Source organism: Myotis davidii, unplaced genomic scaffold (assembly GCF_000327345.1).
Source record: "Myotis davidii unplaced genomic scaffold, ASM32734v1 scaffold370, whole genome shotgun sequence".
NCBI classification, from domain to species: domain Eukaryota; kingdom Metazoa; phylum Chordata; class Mammalia; order Chiroptera; family Vespertilionidae; genus Myotis; species Myotis davidii.
The window spans coordinates 17979993-17995004 of NW_006288615.1; the positions used below are offsets into that span (position 1 = coordinate 17979993).

At 41.3% G+C, this 15012-nt stretch overlaps 1 protein-coding gene across 4 annotated transcripts in view; it reads left to right on the forward strand.

Annotated features, from left to right (window-relative positions):
* The window catches only part of METTL8 (methyltransferase like 8), a 79541-nt gene that overhangs the window by 24517 nt on the left and 40012 nt on the right, over positions 1-15012 (forward strand). Inside the window, exons 2-4 of one of the 4 annotated variants that reach the window (XM_015561995.1) lie at positions 4794-4880; positions 6107-6261; positions 11669-13255. The exons of 1 other annotated variant lie outside the window; for it this stretch is intronic. In XM_015561995.1, coding sequence (XP_015417481.1) covers positions 6119-6261; positions 11669-12800 — 1275 coding nt within the window. In that variant the 5' untranslated portion in view covers positions 4794-4880; positions 6107-6118 and the 3' untranslated portion in view covers positions 12801-13255. Of the gene's footprint in view, positions 1-4793; positions 4881-6106; positions 6262-11668; positions 13256-15012 lie in introns of those variants that run through there. 2 more of the 4 variants (XM_015561994.1, XM_006760645.2) reach the window with 2 other exon arrangements.

Below are 15012 nucleotides of genomic sequence, written 5' to 3' on the forward strand. Positions count from 1 at the left end.
CATGGACACAGAACTTGGCTGGAGATTGTGGCTAGAGATCCTGGCAAGGCTGCTGATCAACTGAACGCTGTCTCCATGTCATTCCTTCTTCGCCGACTCCGTCCACACCTTTGGGGACTTACCTGAGCTATGCTGGCCTTGTAGGACAAATTGAGAAGTATCTCTGTTTCCTACAAGTCCGTATAAGATTGTGTTCTTTCTGCCTTAAATGTTCGATATTCACTGGTGAAACTATCAGGCCTGTGGTTTTTCTTTGTAGGAAGGTTTTGTTGTTGTTTTGTTTTTTATTGTAAAATATACACAAAATTTACCATTTTAATCTTTTTTTAAATATATTTATTGATTTCAGAGAGGAAGGAAGAGGGAGAGAGAGATAGAAACATCAATGATGAGAGAGAATCATTGATTGGCTACCTCCTGCACACCCCCCACTGGGGATGGAGCCCACAACCCAGGCATGTGCCCTTGGCCAAAATCGAACCCGGGACCCTTCAGTCCATAGGCCAATGCTCTATCAACTGAGCCAAACTGGCTAGGGCCATTTTAATCTCTTTTAAGTGTACAATTCAGTGACATTCACATTGTTGTACAAACATCACAATCATTCATCTCCAGAACTTCATCTTCCCCAACTAAAGCCTCATATACCCCTTAAACACTTATCTCCCATTCTCCTCTCCCTGCCAGCCCCTGACAACTACCGGCTACTTTCTGTCTCCATTTTTTACTTCTCTAGGGAATTCATGCAAGAGCGATGACATAGCATTTGTGCTTCGGTGATGGACTTTTTTCACTTTGCATAATGTCTTCAGGCTCATCCATGTAGTACCATGTCAGAGTGCCTTCTTTTTAAAGACTTAATAATATCCATTTTATGTATATATCATGTTTTGTTTATTCATCTTTCAGTGGCTATTCGGGTTGTTTTTACCTTTTGTCTATGTGAGTAATGCTGCTATAAACATAGTATGCAAACATCTTTTTGAGTCCCTACTTTCACTTCTTTTGGGTATATATCCAGAAGTAGAATTACTGGATCATATCGTAATTCCATGTTTAATATTTTGAGGAATTGCCATACTATTTTCCATAGCAGCTGCACCATTTTATATCCCACTAGCAATGCGCAAAGATTCTAATCTCTCCATATCCTTGCCAACATTTATTTTCTTTCTTTCTTTTCTTTCTTTCTTTTTTTAATAGCCATCCTGCCCTGACCAGTGTGACAGTTGGTTGAGCATCATCTCATGCACCTAGAGGTCACAGGTTCAATTCCCAGTCAGGACATGTGCCTGGTTTGTGGGCTCAATCCCTAGTAGGGGGCCTGTAGGAGACAGCCAATCAATGTTTCTCTCTCTCCATTTCTCTCTAAAATCAATGAAAACATATTTTAAAAAATAATAGTAGTCATCCTAATGGATGTAATGTTTGTTTTTCTTTAAATTACAAATTCAATTTATTTAATAAATTTAGGGCTATTTAGATTTTTTCTTGTGCTGTTTTGGTATGTTATTATTGATAAATTTTGTTTTCAAGGCATTTGTCCCATCTAATAAATGAAATAAAATTACTCATAATAGCTCCTAATTAGCTTTTCTACATCTATAGGGTCTGTGGTGAAGTCCCTTTTCATTTCTGTTGTTAGAAATTTGCATTTTCTGAAACAAAGATATTTGAGATAATTCTTGTCAGGGGTTTATTAATCTTTTCAAAGAACCAACTTTTGACTTGTATTTTCTGAGTTTTATCCATTTTTCTATTCGATTGATTTCTGCTTTTTAGTATTTATGTCTTTCTACTTACTTTGCACCTAATTTACTATTTTTCTGCCTTTTAAACAAATATATGGTTTTATTGATTTTAGAGAGAGGAAGGGAGAGGGAGGAAGAGATAGAAACATCAGTGATGAGAGAGAATCATCAGTTGGCTGCCTCCTACTGGGGATGGAGCCCACAACCTGGGCCTACCCTGACCCACAATCAAACCATGACCTCCTGGTTCAAGGGTTGATGCTCAACCACTGAGCAACACCAGCCGAATTGCCTTCTTAAGATTTAAGCTGAGATCATTGATTTAAGATGTTTCTTTCTAATAAATTTTCCTCTAAACATTGCTTTGGTAACATTACATCCCATAAGATTTCATAATTATTCAGTTAACATATTTTCTAGTTTGCCTTAACATTTACTAACTCATGTAAATCTTTGACCCATAGGTTATTTAGAAGTTGCTTAATTTCTAAATAGGAATTTTTCTAGATATTATTACGTTTGGATAGAAAAGGAAAAATCAACAATTTGCTTCTGTAAGAGAAGCACTTTAAATGTAAACATATAAATACATATTTTAAAAAGATATGTCATAAACAACAATGCATAAGAAAGTTGGTAGGGCTATATTAGTATTAGACAAAGTACAGTTCAAGAAAATTATCAGAGATAAGGAAATATATTTATTAATAAGTCAGTTCATCAAAAATATTAACATTTAATATTATGGTCAGAAAGTATACTCCATATGACTTTAATACTTTGGAATTTATTGAGACTTGTTTTATAGCCTAGGATATATGGTCTTTTTTTAGGGTCTACCTTGGCAAATGTTCCATGTTCACTTGAAAAGAATGTGTATTCTGCTGTTATTAGATACATTGTTCTTTCTATAAGTGTCATTTAAATTAAGTTGATAATCCTCAAATCTTTTTTATCTTTATTGATTTTTTTGATAGTTTATTTTTTAGTGTTGTTCTATTTATTGCTGAGAGAGGGATATTAAAATCTCCAAGTATTATTGTGAATTTGTTAATTTCTTCTTTTAAAAAATTGTGTTCATTTTTGCTTCATGTATCTTAAAGCTTTGTTATTATGCACATGCACATTTAGGATTGTTATCTCTTGATGAATTGGCTCGTCATTATTAAATGTCCCATTTTAGCTCTGAAATAGTCTTTTTAAAAAGCCTACTTTGTCTATTAATATAGCACCACCAGTAGTTCTCATGCAGTATTTGCATGGTATCTCTTTTTAATATTGTAATATATTTGCATTTTTATATTTAAAGTATTTCTCTTATAGACAGTATATAGTGGGGTCTTGCTTTTTCTTACAAATTGACAATCTATGTATTTTCATTGGAATTCATTTCATTGAATGTAAGATATGGTTGGGTTTATATATGCCTCCTTGGTCTTTGATTACTAATTGTCCCATCTGTTTTTTATTTCCTCTGTTCTTCTTTTCCAGTGAATGGAATATTTTTAGCTGTATCTCTTTGTGTTATTTCAAATAAAAATACTACTTACCCATACAGTTTCATTTTGCAAATAATACCTTAATTAATCCTGTATCCAAATTAGGGTATGCTAAGAGTTAAAAGTGGGTACATAAAGAGAGTGCGACACTCTGGTAGCAGAAACCAACGTTCTCCACTGGAATTCTGGCTAACGCTGCTCTTCTCTTTTTTTCCCCCATCACAAAATAGAACCGTGGCCTAGTAAACATACAGCTATCATGATAGTCATATCATGAAGCACATATTTCTCTATCACTACAGTCAGTGTAACTGGATAGCTGCCTGTGTACTGTCACACTCTTCTGTCACTTCCTTCTTCCACACCGTAAGGATCTTAGGAGCTACCCTGGAAAATATGAAGAACTTCCTTCTAATTAAATTGATATCAGACAAGTATCATTTTTGTGTCATCAGTCAAACAGTTCACGAGCAGCTTGATGCTGTTCTTTGACGCTTGCAGTTTACTAGAGAAGGCATTTATGTATTTATGATATTTCTTATGCAAATTTATATATTTATATAATAAAAATATAAAGAGCAAAGCTATGACTGTTACAGATAGTAAAAATAAATAAAGATGCTTTTTTAGTTCATTAGAAAGACAGCTGCCTAGGCAGGACAAATTGCCACATACTTAGGTCCTGGCCACACTGTATACTCTCCACAGGCTGGCAGCCTGCAAGGCGCACACATTTCTGACATTTTCCTGAATTGCCTAATATCCAATCTGCTGATGACTTTTTGTCTCCAACTGTGTATAGAGGTTCTTAGTCATTTATAGTGAGAGAAGCTCATATATTATTTTTCTCTCTCTTCCGCTTCTATATGTAGGCAGACATAGGTAAGTATCACATGATTATTTGAAGGATTGAAATTTCATTTTGATTTGGGTGGAATACGTTTACATCATTTTACACTTTTGAGTATGAATTGCCTCTCTAGGTGTAATCACTTTCTACTTTTCAGCATAGAGATTTTATGAGTAGTGTTCAGTGCAGAAAGAGAGCTCTAAAAATAATTGTGCAAGTAGGGTTTTGTTAGTCTTACGGGGCACACTGGCAGGAGAAAAGAACAAAGGCATATCGAAGGAAAGGTAGTGGCTGCAGAGCATTTAACTTCATTGCTTCAACCAAGGAGCTTGCATTTAGTGGAGAAGGAAAAGCAAACAAAAAAAAGGAGATCGGCACTAGCTATTGAATGTTTTATTTCTCGTCACTGTTAGTCACATGTGAATAGAACCATTGCAGTCTTTTTGGTGTGTATAACTAAGCTTTTTTTTTTTTTCATATGGAAAATCTTGAATTTTATGTTTAAAAACACAATGAGATGTTTTTGACATTCTGCAGTTCATTTTGAAATTCACGGTCTTAAAAACCCATTGACTTTCAATAAGGTGGTAAAGGGTGTACAATACATGCCTTTTTTATGCCTAATAGCACCTTGGATAGTCTCTAGTGCGTATTATGTACACACACCTTATAGCATCTGTTTCTACCTGACAGCTTACAGTATTAGGCTGAATGTCGTGGTGCACAACTGAATGGGAGTGAAATGTCGAGCTGTATTACCATGGATTCTTACTGGAAAAAGTGAGATCTTTAGCGCTTCTTTTTTAGACTTTTCTATAAACATTTTAAACTGACATATTTGCCAATACATAACTAAGATGACATACTAATTAAATGTTTATATTATTCTTCCAGAAATGGGGATGGATTTGGCTAGACAACTGATGAACTAGAATTAAAACATGTGTTTTGTATAGGGAAACCTATTTTGCAAATGTATTATTGACTATTTTTTAAAAAATATATTTTTATTGATTTCAGAGAGGAAGGGAGAGGGAGAGAGAGATAGAAACATCAGTGATGAGAGAGAATCATTGACTGGCTGCCTCCTGCATGCCCCACACTAGGGATCAAACCCGCAACCCCAGGCATATGCCCTGACCGGAAATTGAACCATGATCTCCTGGTTCATAGGTCGAAGCTCAACCACTGAGCCATGCCTGACTTGACTATTCTTAAAAGTATATGTATACAGGGTTGTTAGAGTTAAGAATGGCTGGGATCATATCTTAATACAATATGTCCTTATTTATTTGACTAATTTTCATATTATTTTACTCAGCCCAGGGAATGAGACAATACATTTGTTTTCTTATTCTACTACTATACTTGGGGTTTTAGTCTAGGGGTCACAAAATTGCTCCTAGAAATATGTTTTCCTAGAATTCTAACACAAGAATAATAAAATCACTTAAAACCTTTTAGCACTCAAAATCCAGATTCTGGGTTTACATGCTTTGGCCACATGCTAAAAATTAAGTAAGCAAATGTCAAACAAGGCAACGCTGGTCAAGGCTGTGACTTATAAAGATTGTCAGCCAATGTTGAACACTAAATACTCTTTTTCCTTCTCTTAGCCTGAAAATACTTGAGAAAAAAAACTATCATGCCCATCTTTCATTTAAAGTTATTCAGTTTGCCCAGCCAGTGTGGCTTAGTGGTTGAGCGTCAGCCTATGAACCAGGAAGTCATGGTTCGATTGCCAGTCAAGGCATATACCTGGGTTGCAAGCTTGATCCCCCAGTAGGGAACATGCAGGAGGCAGCTGACCAATGATTCTTTCTCATTGATGTTTCTATCTCTCTCTCCCTCTCCCTTCCTCTCTGAAATCAATAAAAATATATTAAAGTTATTTAGTTTGCATGTCCTTTCACAGGTTGTAAACCTTTTGGACCAATTTTTGGCTATTAGATAAACAGTACACTGTTCAATTCATATTGACTGATTAATTATTTGTAATTTTTTAGGTACTAATTAGGATGAATGGGATTTGGAGAAATTCGATTTCCTGTCTAAGGATAAAAAATGTGCCACACAGATACCAAAGTGGTTATCACCCAGCAGTCCCTCTGGGATCAAGGATTCTAACTGACCCAGCCAAAGTTTTTGAGCACAACATGTGGTGAGTTATCTGCTTACTAGGTCTGATATTATGTATGTATATTAAACATCAACAGTGATACTATTTTCATTTAGTGCCAAGATAGGATTTTTAATGCTGATCACTTATGTGTTTGAGGCTCACTGATCCTAATTTAACACGTTAAGCGCCATGTCAGTCACTGGTGACTGACGCTATACTTTCCGTCCGGACCGGCCAGTCACTGGTGCTGCCGGCATATTGGTGAAATCGGATATCCCGGGCTAAACGGAAAGGAAGACAAAACAGGCTGGGCACTTACATGTTAAGAGTTGCCAGTTCTAATTTCTTTGCAAATGGAATTAGAAAAGTGAAACTTGCCCATGCTTTCCTCGGCTTTGGGGTTCTTGCAGGCCCTCCTTGCTCACCCTGATCCTGATTTGCTGGTGTTATCACTCTAGGCCTCTTTTCTAGGTAGCATCTTCCTCCTGCCCCACAGGCCCTTCTTCTTTGCAAGTACTTGTCAGTCAACAAATGTGTATTCAGTACTTGCTGCTTACTAGACACTCAGAAGAACACCCTGGTGTGACTCTACTCCATGCTTTCAGGAAATCTACCCTCTATTTGGAAAGAGCTATTTATAGAAAATTTGTATAATTAGCAATACAAAGCCGCAAATTGTAAGGGACCAGCATGTTCCTTGTAAGAACAACTCAGCAATGCAAAATCACTTCTGTTTTAGCATAGTCTGAAGGTTTCTTTTTTTCTTTTTTAATTTCAGCTTCATTGAAGTATAATTGACATATAAAGGAAGATTTATTTAAGTGGGGAAAGTGAGATTAGAAGTATTTATTCCGTCTCCAGTACCTACTATGGCAGTGGTTCTCAACCTTCTGGCCCTTTAAATACAGTTCATGTTGTGACCCAACCATAAAATTATTTTCGTTGCTACTTCCTAACTGTAATGCTGCTATTGTTATGAATCGTAATGTAAATATCTGATATGCAGGATGGTCTTAGGCGACTCCTGTGAAAGGGTCATTCGATCGCCAAAGGGGTCGCAACCCACAGGTTGAGAACCGCTGCACTATAGTGTCTGACACATAAATATTTGTGGGCTCTAGCCGATTTGGATCAGTGGATACAGCGTCAGCCCACAGATTGAGGGTCCCGGGTTTGATTCCTGTCAAGGGGATGTACCTCAGTTGCAGGCTCGATCTCCGGGCTTGGTTAGGGCTCATGTGTGAGGCAACCAATTGTTGTGTCTCTCTCACATCAATGTTTCTCTCTCTGCGTCTGTCCCCCTTCCACTCTCTCTAAAAAAAAAAAATCAATGAAAAAATATCCTCAGGTGAGGATTAAAAATAAGTAAGTATTTGTGCAATAATGACCCGGATAGGTAAAACTGAAGTAAGGGCATTCTAAGTGGGTTGAAAGTCATAAAACACAGAGATAAGGAAGTATAAGGCATAATCAGGAGACAGTGAACAGGATAGTTTGCCAAAATAAAGGCTCTGCTAGGAGTTTGGTGAACGGTAAGGTGGAATGATCTAGTCCAGGTATAGGGGTGGGAGCAAGATTGTGCATGGTCCTGAATTCAGAGTTGAGGTATAAGGCATGATAGAGCCACTGAAGAGAAATTGCTTTTTACCTAGTTTAGTAAATATATGTATTTTGTAACAGCATGCTGGACAGAACTGCAGGTAGAACTACAAGCAGGTAGAACTACAAGCAGGAAGGGGCCAGTGAGAGAAAATTTTTGAAGGAAAAATAACTAAAACTTGGTGCTTTTATAGAATAAAGGAAAAGGAAGCATTTGACTCAAATTTTGATCCTAGAAATAGGGAAATCAAGAGGTAAATTGATTTTTTTTAATTTGGAAGAAAATGGTGAATTTAGGTTTAGGTGTTTTGAATAGGCTTTGGGAGCAGAACATTCTGGGGAAAATGTCCTGAACACAGGCTCTGCCACTTGGAAGAGAGGAAGGGGCCAGGATTAAAGATGTGAAGTTGCATGATATCTACACACAAAATTGTTTTCTGACTACCTTCGGGAACAAGGTCTCTAGGACTAGGAAAGTGATTTGTGGATTTTTTATATTGTTATTGCAACAATATAAATTTTTAAAGGAAGTAGGTTGAGGAGAAACAACAAGATGGCGGTGTAGGTAAATGCAGTACTCACATCCTCCCACAACCACATCAAAATTACAACTAAAATACAAAAGAACCAACATTCAAAACTGCCTAAAATCTGGCTGAATAGAAAACCTACAACTAGAGAATTAAAGAAGAAAGTACATTGAGATTGGTCTGAGGGGCAAAGGCATAAAACGGGCTGGTCTGACACCCATTTGTGGTGTTTTTAATTGAGAGGGATATCTTGGCTGAGGAGGCCTCCCGTGAAGAGCAAGTGAAGACCAGGCCTCCAGAGCTGGGAAGAGAAGTCCCTGTAACTTCAGGCTATAAAACCAGTGGGGATTGTGGCTGAGTGACAGGAGTTCCAGGCAATTCCTTTTAAAGGGCTGGCACACGGACTTATTCAGACTCCCTCCCTTGGAGCTCCAGCACTGGGACAGCAGTTTGAAAGGATCTAGGGCCATACAGGAAGGAACTAAATTGTCATCAGGGCAGGAATTGCAGGGGCAGCTGTCTCCTAGACGAAAGTGCTGGCAGAAGTCATTGTTCCTCTGCTAAGATCTCCCCCCACACAGAGCTCACTGGCAGGCACCATAGCTGAGTCTTAATCAACCTGGCCCATTCTGTTTGCCCAGCCCTGAGATCTCACCCCACCCAATTTCCAGCCTCACCCTAGCTGTTTGCAGTGGCTTTTCCATATGAATGGCCTGTCCTGGCTCAGGCTTCAGACTTTCCTAAAATTTCTCAAACAAGGAGCAGCTGGACTCAGGGTGCCCCATACTTCTTGATAAGTGACCCTAGGCTCGGCCCTAGTAGCAGCTTGCCAAGGGTCACAGCTTGGCCTCTCCTAGGTACCTCTAAGGCCAACACAAGTAGCAGCCATCTGCAGATCGTTCTATAGCTCCTGCTGGGTGGGTGGCCCCAGGCAGGGCAAAGACAGTGGCAGACTTTGCGCCTTTTGGGAGGCCTCAGAGCCAGTGCACCTGGTGGACAACTTCAGATCACGCCACATTACAACTCTACCATATCCATGAGTGACACACTCAAGGGGCAGACCCAGTGAGCACCAAAACCCCACTGAAGCAAGTCCTATTCTGTAGGGGTGTCTCCTGCACAGCAGCTCTTCTGCTGTAGTCGCAGCTGGCCCTCACAGCCAATTGCCCTGTGGGTCACTTCCTCCTAGTGATGCCAACAGCAATCAAGCCTCAACTACAACAGGTCATTGCACACAGCGCACATAGGAGCCACACCTAGAGTACCCAGTTCAGGTGACTGGCGAGGTTGAGCAACTGTGCCCTACAGGACACCTACTGCACAAGGCCACTCTACCAATTCCAAGGGACATAGCAACTCTAATACATAGAAACAAATACAGGGATCCAGCCTAAACACGGAGGCAAAGAAACATCACAAATGAAAGAACAGGAGAAATTTCCAGAAAAAAAGAACTAAATGAAATGGAAACAAGCAAGCTACTGGATATGGAGTTCAAAACAGTGGTTATAAGGAGGCTCAAGGAACTTAATGAGAACTTAAGGAACTTAGAATGTTGACAACATAAAAATGGATCAGTCAGAAATGAACAATATACTAACTGAGATGAAGAATAATTTACAGGGAATCAACAGTAGAGGATGCCGTGATTCAAATCAGCGATTTGGAATATGAGGAAGCAAAAAACACCCACTCAAAAGAGCAAAAAGAAAAAAGAATCCAAAAATATGAAAATAGTGTAAGGAGCCTCTGAGACAACTTCAAGTGTACCAACATTCGCATCTGGGGTGCTGAAAGAAGAAATAGAGAAAGAAATTGAAAACCTACTTGAAGAAACAATGACAGAAAACTTCCCCTACCTAACGTTCCCTACCTGGTGACAGAAACAAGTCCAGGAAGTACAGAGAGTCCCAAACAGGAGGAACACAAATAGGCCCACACCAGGACACATCATAAAATGCCAAGGGTTAAAGACAAAGAGAGAATCTTAAAAGCAGCAAAAGAAAAGCTGTTAGTTGTCCCAGTGGCTCCTTACACCTTCCTCATGTTTTTTCTTTTCTTTTTCTTTTTTGCTCCCTTGTAGAAGGGAGTGCCCATACAGTTGTCAGCTGATTTCTCAACAGAAACTTTGTAGGCCAGAGGGATTGGCAAGAAATATTCAAAGTGATAAAAAGCAAGGACCTAAAACCAAGGTTACTCTACCCAGCAAAGCTATCATTTAGAATAGAAAGTCAGGAAAAGAACTTCACAGACAAGAAAAAGCTAAAGGAGTTCATCACTACTAAACCATGAAATGTTGAAGAGTCTTCTTGAAGGAGAAGGAGAAGGAGAAGGAGAAAAATATGAACAAAAAATGGCAATAAATACATATCTATCAACAATTGAATCTAAAAATCAAAATCCGATGCTTAATGCAGAAGCTTCCCTCTGGGGGGCAGTGCGGTCCCACAGGGGGAGCTCTGCTCAGCCACAAGCCAGGCTGACAGCTCCCAGTACAGCAGTGGTGGTGGGAGCCTCTCCCACCTCCTCAGCAGCGCTAAGGATGTCCAATTGCAGCTTAGGCCTGCTCCCTGCTGGCAAGTGGACATCTCCTGAGGGCTCCCAGACTGCCAGAGGGATGTCTGACTGCCAGCTTAGGCCTAATCCCCTGGGGAGCAGGCCTAAGCCAGCAGGTGGTCATCCCCCAAGGGGTCCCGGACTGCAACAGGGCACAGGCCAGGCTGAGGGGAACCCCCCACCCCTAGTGCACAAATTTTTGTGCACCGGGCCTCTAGTAAATGAATAAGTAACCTAATGAACAAAAATAAACCGATGAATAAAATAGACTCAGAGATGTGGAAACATGGAACAGAATCTCAGTGGGGTGGGTGGGAATAAATCAACCAAAGACCATATCTGCATATATATGCATTACCCATGGACACAGACTATAGGGTGGTAAAGGCCTCAGGTGGGGCAGGATCCGATTGGAGGAGGGCAGTGGGGGAAAAAAGAGGGGGACATCTGTAATACGCTCAACAATAAAGATTTTAAAAAGAATTATTAACCATTTAAAAAAATAACAAAAATAAATGAAGTAGGTTGATCATTTATTAATTAGTCCTCTACTATACAAATGGTAGCCACTAGCCACATGTGGTTATTGAGCGCTTGAAACCTGGTTAGTCTGAATTGAGATTTGCTGTAACATGTTGAAGGCTTAATACAAAATATATCACTTGTTAATTTTTATATTGAATTATATGTTAAAATGATATCATTTTGGATATATTGAATTAAATATGATATATTTTTAAAATTAATTTCACTCTTGACAGTACCACCCAGGGACTGAAGAGCAAGAGTGCCGTGTTGAAGCAACTGCTACCATTCAGATTCCTCTTACTCCTGCAGCTGCCTCTGCTGGGGATGGGGCTGACCCCCACAGTCCTCACACCCAATGGGAATGAAGCTCATTTACTCCTGACATCTACACCCGCTGGAGCCCTCAGTGTTTCCACCCTGCCCCTCCCAGAGGTCCAGTGTTTTGTATTCAATGTTGAGTACATGAATTGCACTTGGGACAGCAGCTCTGAGCCTCGGCCCACCAATCTGACTCTGCACTATTGGTACGGGATCTCTGGTCATGACAAAGTCCAGGAGTGTGGCCACTATCTATACTCTTCTGAGATGACTTCTGGCTGCTGGTTGGGAAAAGAGGAGATCCATCTCTACCAAACATTTGTTGTCCAGCTCCAGGACCCACAGGAACTTGGGAGAAAGACCAAAAAGAGGCTAAAACTGGCAGATCTGGTGATTCCCTGGGCTCCAGAGAACCTAACACTCCACAACCTGAGTGAATCCCAGCTAGAACTGAGGTGGAGCAACAGATACTCTGTGGGCCACTGTTTGGAGCACCTGGTGCAGTACCGGAGTGACCAGGACCGCAGCTGGATTGAGCAGTCAGTGGGCCACATCTGTAGCTTCTCTTTGCCGAGTGTGGATGGGCAGAAACTCTACACGTTTCGTGTTCGGAGTCGCTATAGCCCACTCTGTGGAAATGCCCAGCATTGGAGTGAATGGAGCCACCCGATCCACTGGGGCAGCCATACTCCAAAGAAGCCCATAGTGCCCCCATCACTGTTTGCACTGGAAGCCGTGCTCATCCCCCTTGGCTCTATGGGACTGATTGTTAGTCTCATCTTTGTGTACTGCTGGCTAGAAAGGACCGTACCCCGAGTTCCTACCCTCAAGAGCCTGGAGGATCTGGTTATCAAATACCATGGGAACTTTTCGGCCTGGAGTGGTGTGTCTAAGGAACTGGTGGAGAGCCTGCAGCCAGACTACAGTGAAAGGCTCTGCCACATCAGTGAGATTCCCCCAAAAGGAGATGCTCTAGAGGAGAGGCCTGGGGGCTCCCCCTGCAGCCAGCATAGCTCCTCCTGGACTCCCCCATGTTACACCCTATAACCTGAAACCTGAGCCCTGATATCCTGACAGAACCCCAGGGTCCTGTAGCCCTAAATTGTACTACCCCTTCTCCAACCAGCCTGGGCCCAATGCTCCCCTCACCCCAACTGTGGCTGATTTTGAATTGTGTGCCCCCTATTACTGCTCCCTCATTCAATATCTCCTCCTTAAGAATTGCCCCTTTGTCCTGTACATGTTTGTCATCTCCCTCAATCCAACCTTTCCTATTCCTAGAATTCTTTCTCCCTCCCTCCCAACTTCTTTCCATCTACCCTTCCATTGTTCCCGAATCAATGAGAAATAGTTTCTGTTGATAATATACATAAATAAATAAAATTAATTTCTTTTTCACTTTTTTAAAATGTGTCTACTAGAAAATTATAAATTACATTTGTGGCTAATGTTATACTCTTGGACAGTTGCTGAATTAAAACCATTTTGAGCACCATCACCAATATGGACAGTTGTGTCTTGTGAGATTATTGCTAGGCAATTAAACTCCTAGAAGATCTTCTGGTCCTAGGCAAGCTTCTCCTTCTTCTTTTCCTCCTTTAGACGAGTGACTTAGCTGTATGTGTTTTCTTTTTCCATCTGCTGCCCCAGCTCTTTTTGCGCAAGATTCCTGCCTACTCATTTAAGCTCTATTCTTTCATAGGCTGTCCAGGAAACAAGGGTCAACTGGTCCAGTGGCTAGCTTTGGGCTGCTGCACACGAATCCCTTGGCGAGTTATTATTTCGCTAGGTCTAGCAATATGGCCTGGAACATTTTAATTTGAAATAGCTCTTCTAGTAATTCCGTTGAGCAGCGAGGTTTAAGAATCCATGGTTCAGTCTAATGGTTTTCAAACTTTTCTTTAGCAGGAGAATTTCTTTTCCAAGTGAAGTCTTAACATAGAATCCCAATATTTCTTTAAAATGTGTTTTTTATTGATTTTAGAGAGGAAGGGAGATTGGGAGAGAGAGACATCGACCGGTTGCCACCTGCATGCACCCAGACCGGGTTTTGAATACACAACCTGGACGTGTGCCCTGGCCAGAAATCGAACCAGCGAACCTCTCAGTGCACAGGCTGACGCTCAACTGACTGAGCCACACTGGCCAAGGCTAGGATCCTAATATTTAAAAGGTAAAAACAAACCTTCTCTGAATGAAGTGGGCCTGGAGACCTAGGGCATCAACAGCTCCACCTCCCTTTTCCTCTTCCACTTCTCATCCCTCACTGGCAGCCAGGCGGACCTTCAGGGTTCTGTCGATCAAAGTTTGAGAAACCTTGATTGAATCTAGTCAGGCATTCTTACCCATAGCATACCCCACAAGGGGTTCTCCAGCCTGTGCCAGAATGCCTCCAGAGACCTCTCCAAAGGCAGAGATGCCGTGACAGTGACTTAATAGGAAAGGAGTTGCTTCACACGGACTGAAAACCAGAAGACTGGTTTACTTTCCCTTCAAGTCTGAAATTCTGTCCAAAAGTTCTCCCTTCTTCATCTTCCTTATATGTTAAAAGTAATGTTTCCTTTCTTGGTGAATTTTGATTTTTTTAAAGTTGTTTCTAGAAAAGTATATGTCATTTTTCTCTCAGAGATGTTAGAATTGTCTACAGTTTGTTTCTCTTTAGCCTTGTGGTAAGGAATATTTATTCTGTACTGGAGGCCTGGTGCACGGATTCATGCACTGGTGGGGTCCCTCAGCCTGACGTGCAGGGATCGGCCAAAACCAGCAGTCCTACATCCCCTGAGGGATGTATTAGTGTGTGAAGGGCAGGCAGCTGGGGAGGAGCCCGAGCCCGGGCCAGGCTCCACACTGCTCCCGCTCATCCTGGCCCCGCTGTGCCTGCTGCAGCCACCACTCAGTAGGCACGCTGCCGCTCTGCTGTGGTCTCCACGCACTGACCTAGGGCGATACTGGTGTGCCCATGACTGAGAAGCGGCCATGGGCTCACGCCCAGTCCTGATGCTGGTCCTGGTCCAGATCGGGGAGGGGTGTGCAGGGGGAGTGTCCACAGCTGTTCTTGCCAGCCATGAGCCTGGCATCTGGTGCCCATTGGTAAGCTGAGCAGCGCTCCTGCTGTGGGAGCGCATTGACCACCGGGGGATGGCTCCTGCATTGAGCGTCTGCCCCCTGGTGGTCAGTGCACATCAAAGCTACCGGTTGAGCGGTCAAATGGTCACTAGGCTTTTATATATATACTAGAGGCCCGGTGCACAAAAATTTG